Source organism: Carcharhinus amblyrhynchos, chromosome 24 (assembly GCF_965287045.1).
Source record: "Carcharhinus amblyrhynchos chromosome 24, sCarAmb.v2.hapA, whole genome shotgun sequence".
Classification (NCBI taxonomy): Eukaryota; Metazoa; Chordata; class Chondrichthyes; order Carcharhiniformes; family Carcharhinidae; genus Carcharhinus; species Carcharhinus amblyrhynchos.
The window spans coordinates 36,501,645-36,516,157 of NC_137347.1; the positions used below are offsets into that span (position 1 = coordinate 36,501,645).

Below are 14,513 nucleotides of genomic sequence, written 5' to 3' on the forward strand. Positions count from 1 at the left end.
GGAAACACCTGTGTATAAAATCATGAGGGGCATAGATAGAATGAACACCCATCGTCTTATTCCCAGAATAGGGGAATTGAAAACTAGAGGGCATAGGTTTAAAATGAGATGGAAAAATTTAAAAGAGATCGGAGGAACACCTTTTTCATGCAGAGGATGGTGTGTAGATGGAATGAGCTGCCAGAGAAAGTGCTGAGGTTCAATGGCAACATTTAAAAAGCATTTGGATAAGTACATGAATGGGAAAGGATTAGAGGAAAATGGGCCAAATATGGGAATTGGGACGAATTGGCAGGGCACCATGGTTGGCATGAACCAGTTGGGCCGAAGTGTCTGTTCCGTGCTCTATTGCCCTACAACTTCATGCGTTCTACATCTACCCTTTCAATCCCTTTAGCATATTGTATCCTTTAATTAGATCTCTTCTCATTCTTCTAAACTTGAGCAAGTATAGGCCTAAACTGCTCAATCTCCCTTCAGAAGACAAGTCCTTTATCCCTGTAATCAATCCAGTAAACCTGGCAGCACGGTGGCACAGTGGTTAGCACTGTTGCCTCACAGCACCAGGGTCACAGGTTCAATTCTGGCCTCGGGTCAATATCTATGTGGAGTTTGCACATTCTCCCCGTGTCTGCGTGGGTTTCCTTTGTGTGCTCTGGTTTCCTCCCACAGTCCAAAGATGGAGCTTAATTTAGACAAATGCGAGGTGATGCATTTTGGTAGACTGAACCAGAGCAGGACTTACTCAGTTGTTGGTAGAGCATTGGGAAGAGTTACAGAACAAAGAGATCTAGGGGTCATGTTCATAGCTCCTTGAAAGTGGAATCACAGGTGGACAGAGTGGTGAAGAAGGCATTAGGCATGCTTGGTTTCATCAGTCAGAACACTGAATACAGGAGTTGGGATGTCTTGTTGAAGTTGTACAAGACATTGGTAAGGTCATACTTGGAATACTGTGCGCAATTCTGGTTACCCTATTATAGAAAGGATATTATTAAACTAGAAAGAGCGCAGAAAAGATTTACTAGGATGCTACCGGGACTTGATGGATTGAGTTATAAGGAGAGGCTGAATAGACTGGGGCTTTTTTCTCTGGCGCATAGGAGGTTGAGGGGTGATCTTATAGTGTGCTATAAAATAATGAGGGGCATAGCCAAGGTAGATAGTCAACATCTTTTCCCAAAGGTAGGGGAGTCTAAAACTAGAGGGCATAGGTTTGAGCTGAGAGGGAAGAGATACAAAAGTGTCCAGAGGGGCAATTTTTTCACACAGAGGGCGGTGAGTGTCTGGAACAAGCTGCCAGAGGCAGTAGTAGAGGCGGCTACAATTTTATCTTTTAAAAAGTATTTAGATAGTGGGGTACATGGGTATAATGGGTATACAGGGATATGGGCCAAATGTGGGCAATTGGGATTAGCTCAGGGGTTTCAAAAAAAAGGGTGTCCTGGACAAGTTGGGCCTGTTTCCATGCTGTAAACCTCTATGACTCTATGTGCGGGTTAGTTGGATTGGCCATGCTAAGTTGACCCTAGTGTCAGGGGGATTAGCTAGGGTAAATACATGGGATTAGGGAAATAGGGCCTGGGTGGGATTGTGGTCAGTACAGACTCGGTGGGCTGAATGGCATCCTTCTATATTGTAGAGATTCTATAACTCTATGAACCTTCTCTGAACCGCCTTGAATGCATTTGTGTCCTTCCTCAAGTAAGGGGACCACAACTGCACAGCTACCTGTGCTTATACTTCAAATCATAACAACAAGAACAGGTAGGCTGAGTGGAATGCAAATCTCATGGCCTTCCAAGTCTCTTTAAAAGCAAAAGAAATATCAAAGCCATCCTATTTCTGTAATCCTACAGACGAAATGCAATCACATGTATATTTTGGATGCTATTAATTTTTTTTAAGGGTGATTATCCAATTGTTCATACTTCTGAGGACACCAAATCCTTTCCTATAGCAACAGCTGCCTCACTGATTTGCAATAACCTTGGCTCAGTAATTTGCCACTGTCAACTCAATGTTTTCACCTGAACAAGCAGCAATCAACTTCAACTCCCTGAATTGAATGAGCGCACTCATGTTTGTGCAGACTAAGGCAAATTTTCCACTCAACACACTCAGATCAAAAATAAATTAGTTGGTCTATCTAAATGGTATTTTTTCCCCCCAAAGTTTTACCCTTTCATTCCTGAAGTTGCTAGGCTACAAATCGAATTGAGTGTGCAAATGGATGCACAGAAGGGCAAAGGGCACAGACTATCACATCAGAAAGTACCGATGCAGGCAAAATCCATGCCATTGGTGCTGGATCCCTTGCTGTTTGTAGTATACATTAATGATCTAGATGAGAATGTAGGGGAGCTTGATCAGTAAGTTTGCATATGACACAAGAATTGGTGATGTGGTAAATAATGAGGAGGAAATCCTCAGATTACAGGATGATATAGGCAAGCTAGACAGATGGGCAGACCAGTGTCAAATGGAATTTAACCCTAAAAAGTGTGAGGTGATGTATTTTGGGAGGACTAACCAGGCAAGGGAATACACAATGAACAGTTGCATGCTCGGAGGTACAGAGGACTAGTTCCCACGTCCATAGGTCCATGAAGTTAGTAGGACAGGTAGATAAGGTGGTTAAGAAGGCATATGGGACACTTGTCTTTATTAGCCGAGCCACAGAATATAAGAGCGGAAAGGTTATGATGGAGCTATGTAAAATGTAGTTTAGAACAATCTAGAGTACTGTATGCACTCTGGTCATCGCACTATAGGAAGGATGTGATTGCACAGGAAAGAGTGCAGAGGAGATTCACCAGGATGTTTCCTGGGCGGGAGCGTTTCAGCTTTGAAAAGAGGCTGGTTAGGTTGGGGGTTGTTCTCCTTAGAACAGAGAAGGAAGAGGGGGGAACCTGGTTGAGATGCACAAAATTATTAGGGACTTAGATAGAGTGGATAGGAAGAAACTTTTCCCCTTAGTAGGGGGGACAATAACCAGGTGGCATAGATTTAAGGTAATGGGGCAGGATTTTGGAGAGATTTGAGGAAAGGTTTCGTCACCGGTGGTTGGTGGGAATCTGGAACTCTTTTGGGTGCTGTAAAACTATGAATATAAGTCAAGGTCCAATTAACCTCAAGATTTTATGCAGAATATGGAGGCTATTCCCCCCACCTGAACCCAATGGTCAGCTCCATCAGTACCGCAGCAGAATCCATCTTGGCAGCTTTCATGTCAACAGAAACTGCATCGTGGAAACTGATAGAACTAATCTGATAGCTCACATTGTAGGCATGAAAGCTCAGACAGCTGCCATGTGGGTTTTGGAGGCCAATGTTGGAACAGGTTACTAAACTGTCAGCTCACTAGCATTTTATACTCCAGTAGCGTCCTTGGAGATCTCAAGTGTTGTTCCAAGAGAATGGCTTTGGATCCATAGGCGAGGCACCTTTTGCCCACTCTCTGAATGACAATATACCTACTCCCTGGCCAGCCACTCTGCCTGTGTCATTTCTCTGCCAGTGCATCTTCTAATGTCAGTCAGCCAATCGGCCCAACAGCTGCAGCCTAGACTGAAAAAATGCTGTCTGTGATTGGATCCGTTAGGCTTGAGGTTGCCCTCTGAGGCTATCTGAAGTGTAGTCAATGAAAACTCAGCAGCCTTTCACTTCCCAGAATAAGTTAATTATTAACAAATGAAAAATGGATATTTGCTCATCAATGCTAGCCTCATATCACCAAATACATCCGATCCACCTGATAAAACAAATTACTGCGGATGCTGAAATCAAAGGGTCATCTGGACTTGAAACGTCAGCTTTCTTCTCTCGTTATAGATGCTGCCAAACCTGCTGAGATTTTGCAGCGTTTTCTCTTTTGGTTCCAGATCCACCCCTTCTTTTTTTTTATTCTTAAAGATCTAAAGATTTTTTATGCTTTCTAGCTGAGTTTGAATCAGGCTAGGGGTTATAGCTGAGGAATCATTAAGATAAAACAATCATAACATGCCACCTTAAGAGTACTTTTTACTGTTTTCAGCTCAATAATTTAGTTAGCCCTCAAGCAAGCAATTTCTCCAACATGCTGCAGGAAAGCTTAAAATGTGAACAGGAACACACAAGCCATTCTTGCCATAAAAATTGGGATCTAGGAGAGATAACTAGAAGATAAAAACATAAGGTGTAAAATTTGTATATGTGCTTAAGCCTGGAGAGAACAGCATTGGCGAGGTGACCTGCTGCTGACAGTGTTTGGAAAGGTGATATTGCCGTGCATCCTGAAGCAATCAGAGACTGTGACATCAGACAGCGTCCAATGCTAATTTAACTGTTGATCTACCGTTTTCAACCTCACAGGTCCTGTTAATTCCCTCGCTTAAATACACATAGCTGATTAAGTGTTCAGCTGCACAAGGGACTGATTTAAAGGCAGTATCATGGAACTTTCTGGTGAGGCACATCTGACATTCCCTTGTTGCTGCAGCAACAATGGGAGTACTGTGTTGTTGGAGGAGCTTACACAGTTTCAGAAACAGTTCAGAACGCACCTCCCCTAGTAGAAGTGCAGGCAAGCTTGAGCTTGTGATTGCCTCGCGTGATTCCAGTAGATCCCCTGCTGAGTGTGTAGCTAGTTGGCAGCATGATTGGCAATGCATGCCACAATTACGAAGACAAACAGGCAAAATGAAGATTGTGTGCTGCCTGCATCACTTTGACTGGACATAGGATCCCCACCCCAGCAAATGGCCATATCCAATTGTTAGTGCATGGTCTTGTTAAAGAAATATAAAACCAAGTTTGGTGCAAGAGTTAACCTGGTTTGCACCGGTGCTGTTTAGCTCCATTTAATATTCAAATATTCCATTAAAATATCATGTATTTTTTTTATTTATTAAAGATTTATCCTTTATTAAAAGTTGGAAAATTGGTGCCAAGTCCAAAGCCAGACAAGAGTGGAACTGGGCATAGTTTAGCAATGGAGAGCAGGTATAAACACAGTCAGCAGTCTTCTTAATGGTACAGTAGCTGGCAAACTCATTCATAAAATATAACACTCCTTAAAGTAACTTTTATATCAGATTAAATATTATTCTAGTTCCAGTGGTTCCTGATGCATGTGTCTTGTGCCATCAGCAGCATAATCAACTAAACTTGCTGGTTTTTGCAAGACCAGACACAAGAACATTTGAGTCTTTCTGAACATAACCTTAGCTAATTTCCACTTTGGGTTTGATACTGCACTGCCCATTGGAAATCAGTGACACTATCAAATGCCTCACAGTTTTAAACACAGTAAGAAGTCTCACAACACCAACACGTTTATTTGGTAGCACAACCCACTAGCTTTCGGAGCGCTGCCCCTTCATCAGGTGAGTGGGAGTTCTAGTGGCTTGTGCTACCAAATAAACCTGCTAGACTTTAACCTGGTGTTGTGAGACTTCTTACTGTGTTTACCCCAGTCCAACGCCAGCATCTCCACATCATAGTTTTAAAGCAACGTTAGTTTAAGTGCAAGCAGACTCTACATTTTATTATTGCTCTGACTGGACCTAATTATCAGATTGTGAGCTGTAACCTTATACTGATAAAACACAGAATAATAAATGAATGACCCAAAGTCACTGGTACTGCTGGTTTGTTGATTCCTGCAAATTGCAAACTGAACTTCTGAAGTGCAATTAGGGATGGGCAATAAAAATGCTGGCCCCAGAATAAAACCTGGACAAAGCCTTCTGACATCCGAGAAGCAACATCCAGAAACACCATTTTAACAATTAGCAACTTATTTTATTTTTAGAATCGCGCCAGTTTTTTTTCATTTCTTTTCTTAAGGAAATCACTCCTTATTAAGGAATGGTTTCATTCACAGTCATTACTCCCCATTATCTGATGCAAATCAGCATTAGTCATATAGGAAGCTTAACACTGAATATCAATAAGCTATTCAAATGAGGGAAGTATCCAAGCCTGATCCTATTCTCACCCAATGCCCATGCAGAGCAGGGGTTAGTTGATTGTGACCAGATACAGGACAGGTTTTGCCCCTTCCCTCCCTCCCAACCCCGTTCTAATCCTGGGGAACTAAAATCAGCTATAATACCCTGCACCCTCCCTCACTGAGATCACAGATACAGACTAGGGAATGAACTGAGAGCGACCCTGCATCTCAGTTATTGATGAGATAAAATTGCGAAGTCATTGGGACAGCCTTTGTGATCGAAGGGGTTAGTTTTAATTCCACCAGCCTGGTGGAGGCCGAGATGGGGGGCGAGGGGGGTTTGTGTGAGGCTGATGAATGTTATAATTTAACAGGGAACCTAGTCCACTCTTTTCCCTTCCCAATCTAGCTGGTTATGGCAAGGATATTTGTCCAAGCCAGCAAGGTCTTTAAATGTGCAGATTGGGCTCCAATGGCATTATTGGGACCCGACCTCCTCAACTAACCAAAGGCTCAACTGAAGGTGCATTGGTGGGTGTGCCATCCAGCCAAATCTACTGGAAACAGAAGCCAGGATCAGAAAGAGACCCAGAATGGAAAATTCAAAAATAGCTTTCTTAAGGGACCTGGGAGAGAACAGGTATTGACATCAATATTTCAGAAAAGATGATGGAAAACTGGCAACAAACTAAATGTTCTCATTAAAATAAAATGCTGCAGTATATGCCACAGATATAATAAACACACACACACACACATATATAGATAAAATTAACCAGTAATAGTTACCCATTGAATAGTATTGTTGAAGATCAGTATTCCGTATTCTTCCTGAAGGATTCATCATTGATGGAGAATGTGCAGCATTTAACACAGTTGCATTTTCTCTGGAGGAAGCCATCTTGTTGTTTTTATGCTCATTCCCTGGAGACTTTATTGAGAAGGCTTTATTCTGTTTAAATTTTTTCTTTAACCTTAAGAAAACAAATTACGCCATTAAGCTCCTACAGCGAATCGTTGCCCATCCTACTACCCAACCATCCAAATCCTAGCCTGTCTCTGAGATAAAGGCATTCCCCGAAGGGATCTTGCAAGTTCTGATTCCATGAAGGAAACTTAAAAGATTCACCCACTGTCAGTTCTTGAAGCTGCTGTTTTGTTGGCTCTGCTGTTTTAAACAGTAAGGACACCATGTGGTAACAAGGTGCTCTTGCTGCTCGGTGGTTTAACTCTGTCATAGAAGGGCGGGGATCTGGAACAGAAGACATAAAAGAACATTGTCTTTCTTATTCTTGGAAATATAAAACACTTGATTCTAACAAGATGTTTTTCAAGTTGAAAATACTTGAAATGAAAGATATCAACATAAAGGCCATTCTGCCTCGGGGAGGATTATTCCTGCACACACACTTGCTTTTTTTTGTCCTTTCATGGGATGTGGGTGTCACTGGCAAGGCCAGTAATGTTGCCCAAACCTAGCTCTCCATGAACCGAGTAGCTTGTTAGGCCACTTAAGAGGGCAGTTAAGTCAACCACACTGTTGTGGGTCTGGAGTCAAATATAGGCCAGAACAAGTAAGGAGGTATATTTCCTTCCCTAAGGGACATTAGTGAACCATTTTAATGACAATCAGTGATAGTTCCATAGTCACCATTATGGATTTTAGTTTTCTGACAATAGCCTGGCCCTGTTGTTTACTGGTCCAGTGTCATTATAATTACACCATCAACTCTCCTCTTTGGACCTGGCGATGGTTCATTCAGGTTTATACTGAATCACTTGTCCTACTGCACCTCACCCCCAAATCAGTCTGAGTCTAGCTGGAATTATCAGTTTCTCCAGAGAAAGAACTTAAGTAGCCACATGAATTGTGCTTTCAAACTTCAGGGCAACACTTGTACATATAAAATGTAGACTGACACTTTAGTGCAAAACTAAGGGGGTACTCATTGTCAGAGGTGTTGGCTGAAAACCTCTCTTTTCGTTCGTGGCTGGGATTCTCCTGTGCCGCTGAAAGTGGAACATCAAATTCTCCGCCATCACTTGTAGCAGGACAAGCACAAATAAGATTGAAGAATCATAGAATCTCTGCAGTGCAGATGGGCCAAATGTGGCCCATCGAGCCTGCACTGACAATAATCCCACCCAGGCCCTAGCCCTGTAACTTTACCCAGCTAATCCTCCTATCACTAATGGTCAATCAACCTAACCCACGTATCTTTGAAGTGTGGGAGGAAACTGGAGGAAACCCATGCAGACACGGGGAAAACTGCAAACTCTACACAGACAGTGACCCAAGGCCAGAATTGAACCCAGGTCCCTGGTGCTGTGAGACATGCTGTGCTAACCACTGTGCCCCGTGCTGTCCAAATGATTCTCTAATCCTGCCCATCATCTTTCAGACTGAATGCTAAAATAAGGCCCTGTCTGCTAGTCTGTATGGATCTAAAGATCCGATGGCACCTTTTGACGAAGAGCAGAATGCTTGCTTGATGTCCTGGTCAACTTTTATCTCCCAAACAATATCATCAAAAGCAGATTACCTGGTCAATTATCAAATTTGCTATTTATGGGAGCTTGTTGTGCATATAATTTCTGTTACAATTGCTTACAAAACAATGTGGTAAGATGTATTTAGTTGGCTGTAAAGCTCTTTAGTCATGCTGAAAGATGCTATATCAATGCAGCTTCATTCTTACCTAACTATTGGTGGCACCACACCATGTCCTAAGTCAACTGCAGTAACTTTAAATTATATCAAGTCCATCAAACAAAATACTGAATGTGTGGGTCACAGCGGTAAAAAATAAATGGATATTATTTTCGATCAGGGTACTTAGGGTGGCACAGCGGCAAGCACTGCTGCCTCACAGCACCAGGGACCTGGATTCAATTCCCGGCTCGGGTCACTGTCTGCGTGGAGTTTGCATGTTCTCGCCGTGTCTCCGTGGGTTTCCTCCAGGTGCTCTGGTTTCCTTCCACTGTCCAAAGATGTGTGGGTTAGGAGGATTGGCCATGCTAAATTGCCCCTTAGCAAGGGGACTAGCTATAGTAAATGCATAGGGTTAAGGGGATAGAGTCTGGGTGGGAGTCTCATCATTGGAGACTCGATGGGCCGAATGGTTTCCTTCTACACTGCAGGAATTCTATGATTATCACAAAGTTATCTTGCTGAAATATTTCAAGTAAGGAAAGTAAATTAAGGAATTGAAACACTTAGAAATAGCTTCACAAAGTTCATAATTTTTAAAAATTAATTTTGATATTTGGGAAGTGGTTGAATCACATTCATAACCCAATTCAGACGACATAAATCATCGAATGTATTCTTACATTTTGACTAGGAAAGGGGGCATTACTTGAACATTCCTTTACAGTTTGTGAAACTACTCTGTAATCCCCATGCTATTGTAACCTGAAAGCACACACTGATGTGCTGTGAATGTCAAGCATTGCTGAGGGGTAACTGCTAAAGATTTGTTTTCTCAAATACTGAAGAGACATTTACGGAAACGCACTTTTGACTCTGCTCACTCAGCCTTGCCAGTATAATGTATTGTTTGTAAAGATAGCACAAAGCACTGCTCCTGTGATGTAGACTCTTTTATCCACTTGGTCACCTTGCTATACCCTCCACTATGCCCTAATTCACCCAAATCAAAAAGTAAATGCAAGTATGGTGCAGGTTCCTGTCTAATATTCACATCTACATTTTGAGTATTAAAGCACAAACTAAGTAGTAGAAAGTAAATAGTCAGAAGCAATTATATGGTAGTAATCTAATCAAGAAGTTTTAATTGACGTAAATTAAATAGTTTATATGTGTCATTTGAATTGTGAGATTAGATTACAGCATTGAAATTGCTTCTGTAGGTTCAGATATACTTAATGTGTTTTTGTTCTTTTTCTTGATATGATTTATTATTGTCACATCTATTAACATACAGTGAAAAAAATTGTTTCTTGCACACCACACAGACAAAACGTACTGTTCACAGAGAAGGAAACGAGAAAGTGCAGAATGTAGTGTTACAGTCATAGCTACAGTGTAGTGAAAGATCAAGATCCTTACACTGAGCACAGGGTAACTCATGGTGACTCACACTGAGATGCTTTTCCGTGCTGCCCGAGATCCTTTGGGACTTCAGTTTACATGCCAACCTAGGTGTTAACAGGGTGTTCAATCATGAACCCAATACTCTGCTTATCCAATATTTAACAGCAGAGATAGGCAGATGACAGGGACACCAATGTAGCTATTTCTACCCCCGACCAGCCCACTCCCACTTTGGCTGAGCTTGGCCACCCCTCAAAATGATGCACATTTTAATGATCCTCAAATAATTCCTGCCCTGACTATGGTTGGAGTTTTCTGGCCCACCCGCAGCGTGTTTTCCTGTGGCGGAGGAGGTTCATCATTGGCTGTCGGTGGGATCTTCAGTCCTGCCAAAGTCAATGATCAATTGCGTTGCTTGCTGGCCACATTGGCAGGGAACCTGCTGTGCAGGGGTCACCTTCGGTGTAACCAGAAAATCATGCTGGTCGGAAGGGCCAGGAAATGCCACCTGGTCTCAATTCCTCGCAGCTTTTGAAATAATTATCCTAGTCTTGAGGTTTTTACATGGGATTCACATTCCCTGATATTCCGAAGAGTATTAAATCAGTGCAGTTTGATTAATGTGGCTGAAAATGGGTTAATCTACGAAAAAAATGTCAATCCACCAACTTGATTTAAGAACATAAGAACATAAGAAATAGGAGCAGGAGTAGGCCATCCAGCCCTTCGAGCCTGCCCCGCCATTCAATAAGATCATGGCTGATCTGTCGCTGCTCAGTTCTCCACACCCTCCGCACAATTTGCCGTTCCCCAATTTTGGTGTCATCAGCAAATTTCGACACTCTACACTCGGTTCCCTCCTCCAGATCATCTATATAAATGGTAAAAAGCTGAGGTCCCAGCACCGACCCCTGGGGCACTCCACTAGTCACCATCCGCCAATCCGAATAGCACCCGTTGACCCCCACTCTCTGCCTCCTATTTGACAACCAATCTTCTATCCACGCTAACACCCTACCCCCAACTCCATGTCCCTCGACCTTCTGCAATAACCTCTTGTGAGGCACTTTGTCAAACGCTTTCTGAAAATCTAGAAAGACCACATCCACCGGCTCTCCTCTATCCACCGCCCTAGACACATCCTCATAGAACTCCAGTAAATTTGTCAGACACGATTTAATTTTGATTTAAGATTGATAATGTTTAAAACATATACAGTTTCTAGTTACTGTAGTGAGAACCTTGGTAAATTTTTAAAAAAAATCAAAACCTTTCAAAACATACCTTTTAGAGTCCTTCCATCCAGGAAATAGTTTAATTTTGGAGAGTCTCCTTGAAGGCCCTGCAAACAAGCGCAATTAGCACAAACTCCCAATGGAAATAAATTTACCACAAGGGGGTGGCTGGTTTTGTGGGCAGCAGCTGCTTCTAGTCCAATATTTTTTAAACTTCTGCAAAAGATTGCAGATACTCAAGTTGCATTTAATAAAATTTGAGCTTAAAATTTCACAATCCCTTGAACAATTACACTAATATAATTTGTTCCTTGCTGTACCTTCCTGTCTGACCTCTTGTACTGCCAGAAGTTCCTTCCTTCAGAAAGGCTATTAAACTGAAGCGATAACTGCCTCTCTGAAAGCGTATTCAAGGTTATATGACAGAATCATTATGGTACTGGACTCACATAGAGAGAGGGAGATAGTTGTGCAAGCAATCTCACCATAACAAGTTTGGAAAATCAATTCAATAAATCTAACAATTAATGGGCAGGGAGCAGAAACTGATCATGAAAGCTGCTGGATTGATGCAAAAATCCAACTGATTCACAAATGTCCTTTAGAGAAGGGAACCTACCAGCTCTGTCTGGTCTGGCTTTCATGGCTTTCATGTGATTTTGGTCTCAAATTATATGGCTGGTTCACAGAGCAATCAGGGATGGACAATAAATACTGCCCTGCGAGCGTTTCCATAAATAAAAACAACTTTAAGGAAGTCAAGTCTTGGTGAGATAGTGTTGTGTAAGTGACCAAGTTTGCCAAAGTTACGCTTCAAAATAATTCACATTAAACACTTCAGGATGCTTTCAAGAAGTATGATAGTGTGCTATGTAAATCATTACTTTTTTCCCTTCATAACATATATTTTCTCTTCATATGACTTATGGATTTGGAGAACTTCAACTCCACTGAAGCATTTAAAAGGTAGCTTTACCCTTTTCAGCTGAGAGTATAGATAACTGAATTTGTTGCTAACATTCTTTTTGTCCACATCCCTGAGATGTTGCATCAAATCAAATGGACTTTTTGCCATTCCCAAGGCAGTTAATCAGGGTTCTAATGTTTTACTTTAGTAATGTTGACTACCTTGACTACCTACCTTGTCTTCACATCAGAAAAATAACCTTGTCGTTTCTCCTTCCTCTGCTCATTGACTTCCATGGCTATGTCGACATTACAGGGCCACAAAGTTTGTTTATTTCAGAAATGACAATGTCTTCAGCAGAACGCTTCCTGATAGCCATGTGACTGTGCTGAACTGTACATAACTGAAAGCAGAACTATGTCATACAGGAAAACAAAAAAAAGACATAAAAATAGCCATTGACTATCTCAAAAGAACATTTTATCCAATTTTAACTCCATCTAAGTGAATCTGGTTTTGAGCAAATTAAAATCAGCCCCATTATCTGATAATTGAGAATTAATTCCAGTGACATTTCCAAATATGTGGAGTGACGTTGACAAGCCATATGGCCAAGTACTTCTGGAATAGTTTCACTGATATTTCTATACTGCCCAGTGGAATAGCTAATTATCTGTGACATGCTAATAATCAGTCATTCACTATTGTTGAAGGAAGAGTGATGATATCTAGGAGGAACATTTCACCTTGTATTATTAAGCCCAAAGTTTAATGGCCATCACCGTACACACTTCCTTTATCTCAGTTTCTTCTCTTCCTTCCATAAAAACAATGATTCAGTGGCCATTCTACCAATGGGAGCTTGGAGATTGAGGCCAGAATTTTCCAGCCCCCCTGCAGTGTTTTTGCCACTGCAGAGGTGGCTCACTATTGGCCACCAATGGGACCTTTTGGTTCCATTGAAATCAATGGAGATTTGCTTGGCTCGCCCGTTCCACCGCCGAGAAACTATTGGTGGGGGTCAACTTTGGCAAGGCTGGAAGATCAGCAGGAAGGGCTGGAAAATCCTCTGGGATATGCTGTTCAATCATGAGCTCGTGGCAGCTAAGTCTCAGCAATGGATTGACTCAACACTGACCTGTAGGCACTTTTTTTCCCTTTAATGGAATGTGGGTATTGCTGGAAAAGAAGTGTGCATGGAAATATGTTTAAAAGAAAAATCATACTGTTATGGTTCTCTGCTTGGTGTGACCATGGAAAGAATTATACAAAACACTTCCATTTTTTTCTCTTTCTCCCCTTGAATGCAAGGCCAGATATCGGTTGTGCCAAATTGTTGAAGCTTGGAGCATTACTGAGTGAGCAAATTTCAATTCATTGGAAGCCTTACTGCAAAGAAGCAGTGAGGGGAAGGACACAATTTTGTATTTTCCTATATTACACTGTAGCTCAGAAGTACATCATTGGCTTTATTCACCAGTTTAACCTGAGATTGTGAAAGGCGCAATATAAATAACAAGTTCCTATTTTGTTTATCTTGTTCAACTGCCAATTCTAACATGCCCAGTCTCAAACAAGTTCTTCATCTTCAAGAGTAACACACCAAGATTCACTCAGTTAAATTATCTTCGACATCTTCAACAAACCCAGCAGAAATTGTCAGGAAAACAGCAAAAAATAAAAGGAAAACTTGAGTGGAAAGGTTAATTATCTCCTCACCGCCAACCTATATTTTCCTTCCTTCATTGTTGCCAAGAATGTTAGTGGTTTTTCTTCTGGCTCACCTGCTAATGCCAATGGCTATGGGGTTGGGGTGGGGTGGGGTGCGGGGAATGTGCAGGAACAGATGGTGGTATGGATCTGGACCACAATGACTCCATGATTGAGGAAGCAGTGATAAAGACCTTGAATTTCTAGATAGCCCTCCCTTAAAAATCTACTTCCACTGCCTTTTGAGGAAGAGAGTTCCAAAGATTCACAAACCTCTGAGAGAAAATACTCTGAGGTCACGAATCTCAGAGCTCTATCAGGGGTCCCAATGCTGGCAGGAGAACTGGTGAGAAACCCACGCTGCCTCTTTTCAGGATGGCCCACCAAAAACATGCAGTCAGGCAGTGGCGAGGCCAGCAACAGGCAGTCCCTTGAAATCAAGACCCACAGGGCAGCCCCATTTAGGGGCTGGCATGTCATGCTCAGCAGCACCACTGGAGAGGCCATTGCTGCTGCTGGAAGGACAGGCACCAGGATTGCAGAGCGACTCAGGCTACAGGTAAGCAGTGGTGGGATTTGTGAGGTGGAGGTCATGCGAAGAGGGATACAGGGGGTTTGGCAACAAGAGCAGAGGCTCTCAGAAACTGCCTCCTCCCCAACTGTCCTGAG

General features: G+C 42.1%; 1 protein-coding gene across 4 annotated transcripts in view; it reads right to left on the minus strand.

Annotated features, from left to right (window-relative positions):
* The window catches only part of LOC145357993 (nuclear receptor coactivator 7), an 85,283-nt gene that overhangs the window by 65,534 nt on the left and 5,236 nt on the right, over positions 1-14,513 (minus strand). The window contains exons 2-5 of one of the 4 annotated variants that reach the window (XM_080211656.1): positions 12,369-12,537; positions 11,277-11,334; positions 7,069-7,187; positions 6,725-6,909 (exon numbers count right to left, since the gene is read on the minus strand). In XM_080211656.1, the coding sequence (XP_080067782.1) occupies positions 6,725-6,836 (112 nt within the window). In that variant the 5' untranslated portion in view covers positions 6,837-6,909; positions 7,069-7,187; positions 11,277-11,334; positions 12,369-12,537. Of the gene's footprint in view, positions 1-6,724; positions 6,910-7,068; positions 7,188-11,276; positions 11,335-12,368; positions 12,550-14,513 lie in introns of all 4 variants that reach the window. The other 3 variants (XM_080211655.1, XM_080211653.1, XM_080211654.1) reach the window with 3 other exon arrangements.